This window comes from Mauremys reevesii, linkage group 8 (genome assembly GCF_016161935.1).
Source record: "Mauremys reevesii isolate NIE-2019 linkage group 8, ASM1616193v1, whole genome shotgun sequence".
Classification (NCBI taxonomy): domain Eukaryota; kingdom Metazoa; phylum Chordata; order Testudines; family Geoemydidae; genus Mauremys; species Mauremys reevesii.
Window position 1 is genome coordinate 73638813 of NC_052630.1, and position 17795 is coordinate 73656607.

At 43.8% G+C, this 17795-nt stretch overlaps 1 protein-coding gene across 9 annotated transcripts in view; it reads right to left on the bottom strand.

The window, feature by feature from the left end:
• The window catches only part of PTBP2 (polypyrimidine tract binding protein 2), a 76675-nt gene that overhangs the window by 13409 nt on the left and 45471 nt on the right, over positions 1-17795 (bottom strand). For all 9 annotated transcript variants that reach the window (XM_039484848.1, XM_039484849.1, XM_039484842.1 and 6 more), the window contains one exon: positions 4543-4738. In XM_039484848.1, coding sequence (XP_039340782.1) covers positions 4543-4738 — 196 coding nt within the window. The remainder of the gene's footprint in view (positions 1-4542; positions 4739-17795) is intronic.

Sequence of the window (17795 nt, forward strand, 5' to 3'; positions counted from 1 at the left end):
CTTAATTAGTTCTAGAAAGTTCCTGAGTGTTCTGGAATAGTCACTGTTACCAGCGAAAAGGGACCTGTTTAACCTGGAGCTAGTGTATCTACCTTTGACCGCTCTCTTGTAGCCATCTGGCCTGACCCTGTCACAATACTTATATTGTAAGCTCCTCAGGTGGGGACCTTGTATTTGTATATTCTATAAAGCACCTTGCTTGTTTGTAATAGGGCTATTGATTAATCAGTTAACTCATGCGATTAACTAAAAAAATCACAATTAAAAATAATTAATCACAATTAATTGCAGTTTTAATCACACTGTTAAACAGTAGAATACCCATTGAAATGTATTTAAGTATTTTTGGATGTTTTTCTACCTTTTTAAATATATTGATTTCAATTACAACACAGAATACAAAGTGTACAGTGCTCACTTTACATTATTTTTATTATAAATATTTGCACTTTAAAAATGATAAACAAAAGAAATAGTATTTTTCAATTAACCTCATACAAATACTGTAGTACAATCTCTTTATCGTGAAAGTGCAGCTTACAAATGTAGATTTTTTTTGTTACATAACTGCACTCAAAAACAAAAAAAAATGTAAAACTTTAAGGCCTACAAGTCCACTCAGTCCTACTTCTTGTTCAGCCAATCGCTAAGATAAACAAGTTTGTTTACATTTACAGGAGATAATGCTGTCCACGAAAGCTTATGCTCCAATACTTCTGTTAGTTTATAAGGTGCCACAGGACTCTCTATCGCTTTTTACATCAATGCCTTATTCAGTGCACAGAATGGACGGTGCTAACAAAGAGTAGTTTCAATATTTTGTTTTCTCCTCATTGTTCATTGTGTGCCCGCATGCCTTCTTTACTGCACACTAATTAAACCCTGCTCTAAAGACAGAATTATCAATTTCCTCATGGGCTTTTCTATGGAGCTCAGTACTACAGTATCTGAGCGCTTCACATTCATTTTCATTACAGACTGTGAAATGAGGGGTTATTATCCCCATATTACCTAGGGGGAACTGAAGCATAGAGAAATTAAAAATGTTCACTAATTTTGGGTGCTCAATTTGAGACTCCTTGAACCTGATTTTTCAGAGAATTTAGCATTCTATATCACTGTATATTTTTCAAAGTACAGCTCCCAATGACTTTAATTGCAGGTGTTAGTGCTCAGAACCTATACAAATCAACTTGCCCAGCATCACCTAGGAACTCTGTGGCAGCGGAAGGGATATAAACCAATTCTCAAGGCAGCATTCAACTGCTTTAACCATAAGACCCGTTCATCCTCTTTGGTCCTGCAATCCCCTTTCTCATTCATTACACACCTTCCAACTTCTGCAATAAATATGGCACTCTCTTTTATTACACAACCCTGATTCTTCCCCACAGCAGGTCCATCCTGTACACAGAATAAGACAGAAGCCCTGTGGAAAAAATGGTATGTGATCATGTAAAGACTATCATATGCATGTTCACAAGAGGGCCAAATTAAGGTTGCACAGATAACCTTAATTCTGCATTTCCTAACCTCTGATTTGACTTTGCAACCCTAGTAATGTTCTTTTAGCAGAGTTTTGCATGTGTGTAATTTGCTAGTTTTTAAAATGTACAAACTGAAGATACAGAAATTTGATCACATGACATCCAAACGGGTTATCAGCAGAGTTGGGCAGACCTTTGCCTCTTGAGCAAAAAGAGTAATTTATAGCAGTAGTAGGCTGTCCTTCTCTATATGATATGTGGATTAACATTAGAGGAGAGCGAGAGACACACTCTACTAGTGACAGGTTTCAGAGTAGCAGCTGTGTTAGTCTGTATCCGCAAAAAGAACAGGAGTACTTGTGGCACCTTAGAGACTCACAAATTTATTTCAGCATAAGCTTTCGTGGGCTACAACTCACTTCTTCGGATGCATAGTGGTTAATCACAGATATTTGCTAACAGCAAAGGAATGGTGAGATTCAGCAGTCTGAGGTTCCATTAGAGGTTCTGGAACAGACTGTGCACTAGTGAGTACAGTCTTCTGCCCATTCCCTGAAGTGAGAATCCTTCTGCTCAATCCTCCCTAATCTGACTTGTCCTAGTCCTGTCTCTTCCTTACCCCAGCTCCCCATCCCAGTCCCATTCTCCTCACGTAACCAGTCCGTCTCCACTCATCAAGCTTCCCATTCTAGCCCAGTGGTTCTCAACCTATTTACCACTACACAGCCCACAATGTGTTATATGGCCGCATCCAATACTACCTACTATATGGTCCTGTGGATGTCATATGGCTGCAGCTGTGTGCTGATTGGGACACAAGTGGTGCACAGGCTGCAGGCTGAGAACCACTGTCCTACCCCGAGTCTTGTTGCCCAGCAAGTCCTTGTGTTATCCTTCCAGTCTGTCTTGGTCCCAGTGTCCCCACACAGCCACTCCCACTTCTCCCACTTCAACCCTCAGCTCTTTGTTCTCAGTCTCCTTCCCCAGTCATTCCAAGCTCCCTGCCTCTCCTCATCCAATCTCTCTCCTCTCGCTCCCCCATTCACATTCTCCACCCCCACTGGTTCCCAGTTCCAATCTCCCTACAACGGCTCTTGTCAAAATTCAGTCTTCTGCACTCTCGCCCGCAGGTTCCTCGTTCCAGTCTATGTTCCTCCCACCCCTCACAGGTCCAGATCTTTTCTCTACTGCATCTGAATCAGGCAGCTTCTTACTTCACACTGCCAGGACCCACGAAGGGAGACACTGACAGGACAGAAGGGACAGGCCTCCTACCTTCAGCTCAGGGGTCCAGACAAGGACCTGGCATGGTTTGCAGCAGTCCAGAGCTGCAATTGCAGTGGAAGTCCTGCTCAGCCCCAGGCTGGAGAAAGCCCAGGGCAGGAACACTCAAAAAAATGTTAACTGCTTAAATCTAAGAAGTCTCTGAACATGTGCGAACTGTGATTTTTTAAGGCTCACGACTTGGCCAAATTTGGGCGGATTTTCACTGTGATGGCAAAAGGCACATCCCTGACACAAAGATCATCCCCTGTCAAATTTCAAGTCCCTGCTCTGAAGTGGGGGTGTGGAGCACTAAAAACTTTCTCAAAGGAAAGGTCACCAGAATTTTTTAACAAGGGGAAAACAAATGTATTTTCCCCATTCCCTGTTCTCAGAAATGGCTGAGCCATTTTGGCTGAATATTTAAAAAAAAAACATTCAGTATTAGGCAGATATCTGGCATGGAAATTATCAGCCCAAATCACTGAAGTTTGGCTAAGTTATGTACAACTGACAACAGGGTCAGAGCAACTAAAATCAGAAGTATTGGGCAACTTCAGTAATAGGCGGTGCTGTCAGCTCTGCCTATAATCAAACAAACACTTCAAAAAGCTATTTACTGACTGTCAAAACAGAATGCAGCACTTTACATGAATGGCTGGTCCTTCCTTCTAGCTTCCCAACTCCAAAGGAAACAAACAATAAGTGGGTAAGAAAATAAACACAACACCGTTCATTGGGTCTTGTAAAAAAATCTCTAAATCCAACCTGAACTTTGCTGACAAAATGAACCCTAAAACTTCAAAATATAAAAGGACATCCAGAACAGGAACTGGTTAAAGCTTACTAGTTTATATAATCATGAAATTTACAGGGTCGATACCAAATTAAAATGATAAAACAAAAACAAGATATAGTGTATTAAAATTTCTTCTCTCTCAAAGCATAAGTATAGTAAGTACTGAATGCACTGCCTCTACCAACAACAAGAAGACTGTTAGATGCCATGAGTGTTTATCTATACACTGCTCAGGGAATCTCAGTTGATTCTTCTGATGGGTTCTAATATCTTATCAGCTCTTGAACTTGCATAACAGAGTGCTTAGAGATAAGAGTGCTGATCTATATAAAGGAAAAAAATTAGTAATTATGAAAAATAAAATGCTAAGATGGAATTTCTTTGTATACATGGTCTCCTTTTTGTCATCTGTTCTTTTATTTCTTTGGTATTTTTTTTTTATAGAAAAAGCAAAGCATCTTTCTTAGTTGAAGAAAATGGACACTGCATATAGGAAAGCAAGCCAAAATGTCATGACCTGCATACAATGCCAATAAGGACACAGATCCTGTTCCTGCTGAAGTCAATAGAGAAGCTTACTTGATTTTAACAAGACCAATATCAAGTCCCAAAGATTTCGCCATGAGGTGGCCAGATGAAGGGAAGATACTTTAGGTCACCAACGGTGGAGGAAGTTGACTGACACCAAGAACAAAAGGAAGGATGGGTTGGGGAAACTTAAAAAATGTAAGTAACTAAGCAAAAACTTTTGATAATGTCTATATTCTGTCCTATTCTTGTTTCTCTCTCATCTATTTATACAGTAAGCTTGCAGGGGCAGAAACTGTCTGTCTTACTACAATTGCACACCGCAACTGAAAACAACCCTAACATATATCTTTGGGCTCTACCATAATATAAACATTAAATAATTACAGTGATTAATAATAAAAAAGACTGCATTTGATTAATTGGAAATGGGGAGGGAAGTGTTTTGAAAATTCAAAATCATACCTAGAAGTGAAGTCTCCTTTGCAAATGCTGCAGCAATAGCTGGGTCCAATGCTGGTTGCCCATCACCAGATGGAAGATCAGGTCGAGTATAGTCCCTACTTTTATCATTGTTGTACTTCACATTTAAATTCACCAGTTTGGAAAAATCAATCCGTAGGGTACAGCAAGCATTATAAATATTTTGACCATCTAATGCCTGAAAGAGGAAAATTTTATTTAATAATATACAATATAGCTTGGTCACAACTGCTGAAGTCTGATAAAAGTGAGCACACTTTTGTCTATTTAAACTAAAATTATTTAGTTTAAAAACCAATAAAGATTAAACATATTATGTAGCTCATAAAGGTCATTCCTGGAAGCTTTTGAAATTCCCTTACCTAGAAAAATTTTGCATATCAAAATACCTGGAGATTTATAGTAGCATTTTAGTGCAGTAAAACTTGGGACCTAGTTTGTCAGATCTACTGAATCAACCTGTTTTCCACACTGCTTGGTATTTAACTCATGTTTAATGCAGATATACTGTAAAGTTGCCAAAAGTTAAAACCACAATAAAGCATTCTTTTTAAAGAGGCATTAGAGAGAGAGAGAAGACTAAATAGAAGGCATTAAAATAATATGTAAAAAGAGGTTATGTCGAGGATCACAGTATTTGCAGTGTTCTAGTAGAATGTTTTTTGTTCTACTGTTAAACAAGAGCTGCATCAACATTTAAAAGACAGATGAAAGAGAGATCTATTTTAAGACAATTTTTTAAAACAAACAATTCCTTACTGTTACTGTGGTTCGAGATGTGATGCAGCAGTATTCCATTTAGGTGTGTGCGTGCCCACCACACCAGAGCTGGAGAATTTTGCCTAGCAGTACTCAAAAGGGATGGTGCTCGCGCCTTGTGGCCACAATGCCTCCCCTGGCTATATGAGATGGTGTTGCTTCGACCCCCCTCAGTCCTTTGCACAGAACATCCAGAGACTAGACTCCAATGCAGAGGGGACGTAGGATGGGTCGTGGAATACACGTCTGCATCATATCTTTAACAATTTCTTCTTTTGAGTACATGCAGCCATGTATTCCATTTAGGTGACTCACAAGCAGTACCCAAAAGTGATTGTTAGATGTAAGAGTGTATTCAGGCCAATTTACTTTCTATTAGGATAGATCAAAGTAATTGTTGAATGTATAGTATGTATTCAAATGTTTAAACTTCATAGAAACTAGTGGAAAGTTACTTGTATTGTTTTCACTTATCTATACCTGTCATAATGTAATAGTAAACATTTACATGGTAAATATTCTTGCAACTAAATTACACATCAAAGAAATCTTGTGAAATGCTAATGAAGGACTTAAGGGCTTTAACAGAAAAAGTTAATTTCAAGCAAGTGGCCATTATGTATATCAGAAATCTTCAATCTGTGCGGTGTGCCCCCTAGGGGGTGCGGAGTAAAGTTAGGGGAAGGGGCAGAGCTGGGGCCCGGACCAGCCCCCACAGCTCCACTCCTGGCCCTGCGCCAGGGGTCCCAGCCACCAGCCCCGCTGCAGGCCTTGGCCGCCAGCATCGGCCTTGGCCCCCTTACCCGTCTGCACTCCCAGCTCTGTGGGAGGGTGGGGAAGGGGCACAAGATAAAACGTTTGGGGACCACTGATATATGTGGTTGGAGGTAAAAATCTAAATGCGTTCCTCAACCACTGTCAAAGGAAAGGCGCACATGGGTAGAGCGACTGTCAGCTTGTCTTCTGTGAGAAGATATAAATATGAATTCAAAGAAAGGCTCCTGTATCTCTAGACTGTTTGGATTCTAACACGGCAGAAAAACTGAACGAGAAAACGAAACTCCCCAGAGTTATTCTGGGTAGCCCTGAAAGACTTTTGGGAAACTGGTGTCTATTACATCAATGCCACCATTTGGAGTTACAAACTGCACCTGTTATATTTTACCTGCCCTAGCCTCTCAATAACTCATTATTTTTTCTTAGCTAATAAACCTATAGGCAGTTTACTACAGAATTGACTGTGACCATTGTGTTTGGTGAAAGGTCTGGAGTACCAATTGATCTAGGGTGAGTAACTGGTCTCTTGGGACTGGGAGAAACTTGATGTGGCGTGATTTTAGGTTTAAGTAACCTTTAATCACAAAGTTCAATTCGTCTGGTTGGCAAGATAGGCTGGAGAGGGTAACAGGACTTGTCTGTGACTCCATGGTAACACTGGTATAGTGAGCTAGGAGCTCACATTTGTTACTGGCTTGGTGTAATCTAATTATAGTACAACCAGTTTGGGGTGTCTGCCCTCGTTTTCTGACAGCCAGCCATGAGATAGTAATTCGCAGTGGTGAGCCACTTCAGACAATGTGACAGGTATAGTTCATAAATCGGTATATGAATGACCATATAGCAGCCCTGCAAATGTCCAATATTGAGACAGCACTGAGGAATGCTATTGACTTTGCTTGTGCTCTCATCAAATGAGCTTGCACCCTCTGAGGAGGCATAGCCAAAGCTTTTTCATAGGCAGTCTTGATATGGGATGTTATCCATTTAGAGAGTGTCTGTGAAGAGACCATTTGCCCCTTCATATGATCTGCACATGACACAAACAGGTGAGGAGAATCAAGAAATGGTTTAGTCCTGTCCAGATAGAAGGCTAGACATCGTCTGACATCTAATGTATTGAGATGAATGCAGCTTTGGGAAGAACACAGATAAATATACTGACTGGTTCAAATGAAACTGAGAAACCACTTTAGACAAAAATTTCAGGTGTGGTAGTAAATCACTTTGTCCATAGAGAATTGTGCATAAGGAGGTCATCAGTGCCCGCAACCCTCCTTGTGGATGTTATCACTACCAGGAACCAAGTCTTCTGACACAAAAGCAGAAACAGACAAGATGCCAAGGGGTCAAATGGAAGCCTCATTAAAGCTGCTAGGACCGTGCTAAGATTCCACAGGAAGCAACTCTATGGGTAGGTCTATACTCACCGTCCGGGTCGACGCGGTGAGTTCGACCTATCGCGTCTAATCAAGACGCGATAGTTCGAACTCCCCGCGCGCTCCGGTCGACTCTGGAACTCCACCACCGCGAACGGCGGTGGCGGAGTCGACCTTGGAGCCGCGGAGTTCGACCCCGCCGCGTCTGGACGGGTAAGTCAGTTGAACTAGGGTACTTCGAGTTCAGCTACGCTATTCGCATAGCTGAACTTGTGTACCCTAGTTCGACCCCCCCCGCCCCTTAGTGTAGACCAGGCCTCAGACTGGAGGATGGAGACAAAGTCCTTTTAAGAATCTTGCTACCCTGGCATTGGAAAAGACTGATCTTCAATGAATAGGAGGATGAAATGCTGATATCACTGCCAGATATACTCTCAATAAGCTAAGCACAAGGCCCAACGGCTGAAGGTGCAGCAAGTACTCCAGCTGACTTCCATTCAGGTCATCTTGAACTCCACAGGCCAGCGAACACAATGAAAACTGCTTCCATTTTGCCCGACAGGCCATTTTGGTAGAGGGTTTTCTATTGCTGAGTAGGACTTGTTAAACAGCCACCAAACACGACACTTCCTCCTCATTTAATCATGACGCAACCACATCATGAGATTCGGGAAGCTGAGCATGGGATATAAGAGGCAACCATGATTCTGTGTGAGTAGGTCAGGATGGAGAGAAAGGGATATGAGAGGCTGAACTAACAGAGCGACAAGGTCGGAGAACCAGCACTGCCTCAGCAACACCGGGGTAATGAGAATGAGCGTGGCCCAATCCAACCTCAGCTTGAGCATGACCTGTGGGATGATCAGAATTGGGGGGAAAGCTTACAGGAGAGCCAACTGCCACCTAAGATGGAAAGCACAGGATAAGGATCCCAGACTAAGGTACCCTCAAGATTAGAATAAGTCAATCGCCAGAATGCTCAAAGCTGAGATGACGACATAGAGGACACTTGTCTTCAAAGACCATTCATGACTCAGGAAAAAATTCCTGCTGAGATGGTCCGTAAGATGATTCTAGGTAAGTGCAGAATTACCACAATCTGATTGCCTCCTGGCACAGCATCCTGGAGTGTGCGCCCCCATGCTTGTTCACTTATACATTGTGGTGGTACTGTCTGTAAGTATGTGAACCACTGAGCCCAATATGGTCCAGAAAAGCATGACATTGTAGATGGCCTGAAGTGCCAGCACACTGATATGCAGTGAGTCCTGCATCTCTGACCTTGACTTTTCAGCAGCCCCATATGTGCTCCACAGCCCATCAGGGAGGCATCAGAGACAACAGACCTGGTTGGTAATGGCCGGACAAAGGGAACACCCTGACAAACATCCTCCGGAAGAGTCCATCACTACGATATGACCAAGACCAGTGGAAGAAGATGGACCAATCTGTCCAAGTGAAGAGTTGGACAGTAAACTGTCCTGAGACACATTTGAAGGGGACAAAGATGCAACCTGGCAAACTGGACCACCTGTGTGCAAACAGAACTTCAGGCACATCTGGATTCTTGTGAAAGGCTGAGACTGCAGACTGAGACAAAGGTGGTGAATTGCCTGAAAACTGTCAGTTGACAAAAATGCTCTCAAACTCGTAGAGTCTATAAGAGCAACAATTAACTCAATTTTCTGAATGGGAACCAAAGTTGACTTTCCGATGTTTAGGATGAGACCCAGATGTTTGAGCAAGCGCATGTAGTGTTGACATGGAAAAGGACTTCCTCTCTGGACACTGCCCCTCAGTAAACAGTCCTCCAGGTATGGGAAGTTGTGGATTCCTTCCTTCCTGAGGTATGCCATCACCATGACCATGCATTTGGTAAAAACCCAACACGCTGAAGGGAAGCACCACATACTGGAAATGGTGCTCCGCTATGACAAATCAAAGGAATGTTCTGTGGCTTGGCAAAATTGCCACATGAAAATAGGCATCCTGAAGGTCCAGAGTAGCCAACCAGTCATTCCGAGACAACGGGGGAGGCTATGTCACATATCTGTTAAATCTGTTGAGGCCATGAAGGTCAAGAATCTTAGCCCTCCCTTGGATTTGGGCACCAGAAAGCACCAGAAATAGAAGTTCTGACCCTGGTGTTCCGGCGGAATCCCCTCCACTACTCCCAAAGCCAGCAGAGAGCAATCCTGCTCGAGGAGCAGCATCTCATGAGAGGTGTCCCTGAAGAGGGATGGGGAAGGAGGGAGGAGGAGGATGCAAAGGAACTGGATGGCATAGCCCCACTTGACAATGCTTGGAATCCAGATGTCAATGGTGATCGAGACCCAAGCACTGTGAAAGCAAGCCAGTCTGTTCCCAAATGGAGCAGGCAGGAAGAAGGGAGCCATGACTGGAACACAGCTCTGGTCCAAGGAGTCAAAATGGATACATGGAGGGCTCTTGGGAAAAGTATGTCGACTGGCCAAACCAGAATGCCTCCTCCTCTGGGACCTATGCCCCTTTCTGGGGTAGTCCTGCTGTCTCAGGGAGGGAAAGACTGCCCAGATGTGGGCTACAGATGCTGCTGCTGCTGATCACCACAGTGACATCTCTGCACTGCCAGCATATACACCCCCAAGGACTGTAGGGTAGCCATAGAGTCCTTGAAGGAGTGCAGAGTCTCGTCTGTTTGGAAAAAAGGACTCAGCTGTTGAAGGGCAAATCCTCTATGGCCTGTTGCACATGGGGAGCAATACCCAGATTCCACAGACAGGAAGCCCGTCTCATGGTCTCCGCTGAGGCCATCACTCTGCGAAGCAACATGGACTGCAACAAAGTCTTAGCCACCAACCAGTCTTTGGTGATAAATGCTTGAAATTCCTCCCTCGGGGCTCCAGGGGATACATCAGGTCCATACATTTAGAGTCCTTATCCTTGGGAGTTGACTTACATCTGCTCTGTTGGGCTCTGTCGTTCACAGTGGTTACAACCAGGAAATCTGGGGCTGGATGTAAGTAAAAACCCTCAAATTGCTGCACTGGAATGAAGTAGCATTTCTCCGTGTGCTTTGCAATAAGCAGTACTGAAGCTGGATTGCTTCAGAGAACTTAGCAGGCTCTCAGAGGTCATTGTTAATAGGGAGGGGGACTAATAGGGGCAGACAGCTGCAGGATATCCAACAATTTATGGGTATTCTCCTGCAGGAACTCTGCTTGAATACCCAGAGAAGCAGCCATGAACTGCAAAAGATCCTGGTATGCCTTGAAATACTCAAATACCAAAGGAGCGGAAGAGCCAGGCACAATGGAATCATCCGGGGATGAAGATAAAATGGTTAACTGTGACAGATGCTACTCCAGGACTGATGGGACAACTCTGGATGCTCTTCAAGGGAAAGGTTCACTGGTGACAGCCTGTGGCAGATTAACTGTCACCACCACAGACCTGGCCAGTGATTTCACCTTAGAGCAAGATATAGAGTGGAACCTCTGCGATCGAGAAGCAGGGGTCAGAACCAGGGTCAACAGTACAGGATTTCCATCCTCCCTGAATGGTACCAGGGAGTGGTTGACAGGTCCTGCACTTTCCTGCATGCCAGGATTCACACTGTACTGGGCTGCATCTCTTCTGGAAAGACAAGACCCCACTCAACCTGGAGCAACCTTAATCAGTCTCATGTGACCTTTTCCTCGCCACACTCAATGGGGAGGGACTCCTCCAGCTCTTTGGAAAGGTACCAGCTCCAGAGCAGGAAGTGATAAAACTCTCAGAACCTGAGGGAAACCTCTGATCTAACACAAGCATTGGTTCCGAAGCAAGCTGAACTGCCTGTCGAAAGCAGCACCTGCTCAAACAAAGTTCCCGTGTCACCTGAGTCCATCTTGTGAATGATCTGAAAATCGAACACCGATCCTTGACGTGGGCTTCGCCTAAGCACAGCAAGTACTGTACATGGGGATTGTTGTTGGGAATTGCCCCCTCACATGATGGACAGTGTTTAAACCCTGGCGAAGGCATCACCAAAGAAATGCCGTATGTACTCAATCATAAGCCGGTTTGTTTATAAGCCAAACCTCCCCAAGATGGATAAGTAAAAATGGAATTTTTTTATGACCCATTCATAAGCCCATATAATTCAGGGGTCGGCAAACTTTGGCTCCTGGACCATCAGGATAAGCCTCAGGCAGGCCCAGCCGGTTTGTTTACCTCAAGTGTCCACAGGCACGGAGGTAAATCTAAGTAAACAAAGTGTCACCCGGCCCATCAGTAGCTTGCCCTGACGGGCTGGGACAGCAACTGGTGGGAAGATTTGGGGGGCAGGGAGGGGGAGTAAGCCCTGTGACCCCCCAATGACCCCACCCCTAGTCCGGGACCCCCACAGTCTCCCCATCCCATTCCTTCCCACCTTAGCTGAGGCAGGCCAAGGGAGGATGTCTCTGGCCTGGCTGGAGCTGCTCTGGCAGGCTGGGCAGCACGGCCGGGCTGGGCCAGGCCAGGAGGCGTGGCCACAGCCTAAGCCAGCCCCAGAGCTGCAGCTGCTTCAGACGCTCAGGGGGAGAGCAGCGTGGCCAGAAGCGGAGAGACTCTGGCCCCGCCTCTTCCCTTCTGGCTGCGCTGCCTCTCCTTGCTCCTTCTACTGGGGAGGAGAGGGGCTGTGTCCCACCTCTCCCTCTCTATGCCCGTTCACAAGCCAACCCCCTTCTCTGATGCTTCCCTTTTTTATTAAAAAAATCCGGCTTATGAACAAGTATATACGGTACTTAAACTAAAGCTAACTAAAACTAACACTATACCAAGGGTACTAATTAACTGTATACTACTAGAGAGGTCACTAAGAAATAGAGAGGTTGTGAAGTTAGGAACTACACACAGCTACAACTCCAGCCATGAGCAGTAAGAAGTGTGGAAGCAGGGAAAGAATTAACAAGGATTTGAAGGGATCTTAATGCATGTCAGTTAGTTAGCATGAGTTAGGCTAGCTGTGACCCTAATGACGTGAGATTTGTAGAAGCAAGATAATGTGAGACAGACGAACGAACTGTGTAAAAGGTTATTACGACCTTGCAATGATAACCAAATATGCAGGCTTGCTTTTTCTAGTAGTGAGACAAATAAGATAGCAGAAAGGCTTATGTATAAACAAATGCAATTGTTTCTCTTTTACTGTCTCCATTATTGCTAGCTATTGTCTGTAACAAAGGTATAAATGCTTGTTGTAATTGTTTACCAATTGAGAGAGACCTGTCCGGGACAAGGGGCAACCCTGTTTCCTAGGACACTCCCTCCCTCTATTGTAATTACTAGAGAAAGAATAAAGTATTTGATTTTGCTGTACCCAAACAGAAAGCGAGAACTGAGTTTTTCTCCGACAGAAGGAATTGAGGGGGGTTGGGGTGGTGCCGCCTCATACAGCCAGAGGATGAGCTATGGTCACAAGACACGAGCGCCGCTCCTCTACCGGTACAGCGAGGCAAAATTCTCCAGCTCAGACATGCTGGGGGTGCACACATCTAAGTGGAATACATGGCTGTATCAACTCAAAGAATTATGTATTTTTCTAATTCCAAATGGAGTTGATGCATGTATCAGGCCCTTTTAGGTTTCTAAAACACTTTACATCTACATATGTGGAATAAATTGCCTAGGGAGGTTGTGGAATCTCCATCTCTGGAGATATTTAAGAGTAGGTTAGATAAATGTCTATCAGGGATGGTCTAGACAGTATCTGGACCTGCCATGAGGGCAGGGGACTGGACTCGATGACCTCTCGAGGTCCCTTCCAGTCCTAGAGTCTATGAATCTATGAATTTTCAAATTTTATTTGTGTTTAAAGAAAGCCACATCAGTGTTATTTTTCATTGAATGTCAGTGGTTCTTAATAAGAACTATTTTTCTGTACTTCCCAGCAACAAATCTCATGACTAAATAAGCTCTAATTAAAGAGCTTAATACAGGTGAGTAATAGTGGAGGTTTTCACAGCTGATTAAGTTTTATTATTTGTTTGGAAAAAATTGTGCTCATATTAAACCAATATATTATTAATAAGTGATTCTATTAAATACAAATTATAGAATCAGACTTTGAGGACACCAGGGCAGTGGCGTAGCCAGGTTTTCAGGGTAGGGGGTGCAAAAACATAAAAAAGGCACCCCACCCTTGGCTCCCCTCCTCTGGCCATGCCCCTAGACCGGACCCCTCCCCCCCACCTTCCCTCCTGTGCTTCTGCGCCGGCCTGCTGCCCCGCAGCTCCTGCGGCCGTGCAGCGGGCAGCGCGACCGGCAGGCGCGGCTTCCAAGCCAGCCTGCCGCCCCGCGGCTCCTCCGGACGTGTGGTGGGCAGCGCAGCCGGCAGGTGCGGCTTCCGAGCCGGCCTGCTGCCCCGTAGCTCCTCCGGCTGTGCAGCGGGCCGCGCAGCCGGCAGGCGCCGCTTCCGCACTGGGCTGCCGCCCCGTGGCTCCTCCGGCAGTGTGGCCGGCAGGCTCCGCTTCCGCGCCTGCCGGCCTGAGCAGAAGCAGCTGCTTCCACTGAATCCCACCAGCTATGCTACTGCAGCAGGAACCATTATGAACGTCTAGTCCGACCTCCTACACAACACAGCCTAAAGAATCTCACCCACCCACACCTGTAACAAACCTCTAACCTATGTCTGAGTTATTGAAGTCCTCAAATCATGGTTTAAAGACCTCAAGGTGCAGAGAATCCTCCAGCAAATGACCCGTGCCCCATGCTGCAAAGGAAGGCGAAAAACCTCCAGGGCCTCTGCCAATCTGCTCTGGAGGAAAATTCCTTCCTGACCCCAAATATGGCTATCAGCTAAACCCTGAGCATGTGGGTAAGACTCACCAGCCAGACACGCAGGAAAGAATTCTCTGTAGTAACTCAGATCCCACCCCATCTAACATCCCATCACAGGCCACTGGGCATATTTACCGCTAATAGTCAAAGATCAATTAATTGCCAAAATTAGGCTACCCCATCATACCATACCCTCCATAAACTTATCAAGCTTAGTTTTGAAGCCAGATATGTCTTTTTCCTCCACCGCTCCCCTTGGAAGGCTGTTCCAGAACTACTCTCCTCTGATGGTTAGAATACTTCCTCTAATTTCAAGTCTAAACTTCCTGATGGCCAGTTTATATCCATTTGTTCTTGTGTCCACACTGGTACTTAGCTTAAATAATTCCTCTCCCTCCCTGGTATTTATCCCTCTGACATATTTATAGAGAGCAATCATATTTCCCCCTCAGCCTTCTTTTGGTTAGGCTAAACAAGCCACACTCTTTGAATCTCCTTTCATATGACAGGTTTTCCATTCCTCGGATCATCCTAGTAACCCTTCTCTGTACCTGTTCCAGTTTGAATTCATCCTTCTTAAACATGGGAGACCAGAACTGCACATAGTATTCCAGATGAGGTCTCACTAGTGCCTTTGTGTATAATGGTACTAAAACCTCTTTATCTCTACTGGAAATACCTCGCCTGATGCATCCCACATTGGCTTTTTTCATGGCCATATCACATTGGCGACTCAGTCATCCTGTGATCAACCAATACTCTGAGGTCCTTCTCCTCCTCTGTTACTTCCAACTGATGCATCCCCAGCTTACAACAAAAATTCTTGTTATTAATCCCTAAATGCATGACCTTGCACTTTTCACTATTAAATTTCATCCTATTACTTTTACTCCAGTTTACAAGGTTATCCAGATCTTCCTGTATGATATCCTGGTCCTTCTCTGTATTAGCAATACCTCCCAGCTTTGTGTCATCCACAAACTTTATTAGCACATTCCCACTTTTTGTGCCAAGGTCAGTAATAAAAAAAATGAAATAATATTGGTCCCAAAACCGATCCCTGAGGAACTCCACTAGTAACCTCCTTCCAGCCTGACAGTTCACTTTTCAGTACAACCCATTGTAGCCTCCCCTTTAACCAGTTCCTTATCCGCCTTTCAATTTTCATATTGATCCCCATCTTTTCCATGTGGAACTGTATCAAATGCCTTAGTGAAATCGAGGTAAATTAGATCCACTGTGTTTCCTTTGTCTAAAAAATCTGTTACCTTCTCAAAGAAGATCAGGTTGGTTTGGCATGATCTACCTTTTGTAAAACCATGTTGTATTTTGTCCCAATTACCATTGACCTCAATGTCCTTAACTACTTTCTCCTTCAAATTTTTTCCCCAAGACCTTGCATACTACAGATGTCAAACTGACAGGCCTGTAGTAACCCGGATCATGTTTTTTTTTTCCTTTCTTAAAAATAGGAACTATGTTAGCAATTCTCCAGTCATACAGTACAACCCCTGAGTTTACAGATTCATTACAAAATTCTTGCTAATGGGCTTGCAATTTCATGTGCCAGTTCCTTTAGGATTCTTGGATGAAGATTATCTGGGCCCCCCGATTTAGTCCCATTAAGCTGTTCGAGTTTGGCTTCTACCTCGGATGTGGTAATATCTACCTCCATATCCTCATTCCCATTTGTCATCCTACCATTATCCCTAAGCTCCTCATTAAAGACTGAGGCAAAGTATTTGTTTAGATATTGGGCCATGCCTTAACCTCCACTCCATCCTCAGTGTTTAGCAGTCCCACTTCTTCTTTCTTTGTTTTCTTCTTATTTATATGGCTATAGAACCTTTTACTATTGGTTTTAATTCCCTTTGCAAGGTCCAACTCTACATGGCTTTTGGCCTCTCACACTTTATCCCTACATGTTCTCACATCAATAAGGTAGTTTTCCTTGCTGATCCCTTCCATTTCCTACTCTTTGTAAGCTTTCTGCTTTTTCTTAATTACCTTTCTGAGATGCTTGCTCATCCAGCTTGGTCTTCAAATCCTGCCTATGATTTTTTCCCCCCTTTCTTGGGATGCAGGCTTCTGATAGTTTCTGCAACTTTAACGTCAAATTCCAGGCCTCCTCTGCCTTTAGATCCACAAGTTCTTCAGTCCAATCCACTTCCCTAACTAATTTCCTTAATTTTTTAAAGTTAGCCCTTTTAAAATAAAAAACCCTAGTCACAGATCTATTTTTGTTTATCCTTCCATTTAGTTTGAACTGAATTAGCGCATGATCGCTCGAACCAAGGTTGTCCCCTACAATCATTTCTTCTATGAGGTCCTCGCTACTCACCAAATACAAATACAGAAGGGCACATTCAAATACTGTTTTGAAATCTACGTCACATGATAGTCCAGTTGACTTGATGCCTGTTTCCTTAATTACCCTTATTTTTTTAGGAAATTCTTGGCAAGTTTCATTTTTTATAACTAGTTGAAACAATTATGCATTGAAATTTTCCTAAAAGCAAAGAATGAGATCATTTCAAATGATCATTTAGATTGTTAATATCCATTGTGCTATCAATGAAAAATTATTCACCAGGAATTCTTCTTTTTTTAAACTATTATTTCACAGAATTCTTACCCTTGGGTCTTCTGCTCCCAGCACAAGACAGGGCAGAATTTCCCAAAGTTCAAAGCTTTTGAGTGCTCAAAGGCTGCAGTACTAGCAGCAGGACTATTCACCTAAGCCCTTCTCACTGATCATGGTCCAACAAACTGCCATTACCTCATTTCCTAGAACCTTCTAGTCAGTTTTCTAATTGTAGAGGATAAATCAAGACCTCTCAAACTAGTCACAGGTGTAAAAAATTAACCACAAAAAAAATTCTAAAAAAATGTTCTTTGGGAAAAAAACCCCAATTAGACACACATTCTCTCTCTCACTCTGTCTCTCCTTTACAAAGGCATTACCCCTATAGGATTCTCACTCTGACTCAATGGATGTCTCAAAATAAAAGAATTAATACTATAACAGGCACCACACAAAAATAGACAAATGACCAATATTCTAACTTTCAAAAACTGGCCAATTCAAATGTGAGACGCCTGAAGAGAAACAAAACTAACAGAGGGTGAGAGTGTGTGGGCATTGGCTCAACAGCACTGAGAGACGGAAACTCCATCCACTGTAGTTGAATCTAGGCAACAACGCTTTGTATGCTGGTTGCTGCCATGTGGCTGCTTTGCATATGTCAAATTAAAAACAGACTCAGGCTGGTATCAGAAACTGTCTTGCCTCACACTGTACAAACTGTGCAAGGGTGGGCTGCAGGCGTGACAGGTGATAGCAATAGGAAATACCGTCTGCCAGCCATTTAGATATGGTACCTGTGATATAAATTTTGTCTGCTACACGTAGAATCCCAAAAGCCTTCTAATGTGGCTTGTGGAGAAAGACCTCACTAAAAGAGACATGCAAATACAGAAAAAGTGCCACGAGAATGATTGGCTCAACAGGGAGGAATTCAGTTACCATCTTTGGAA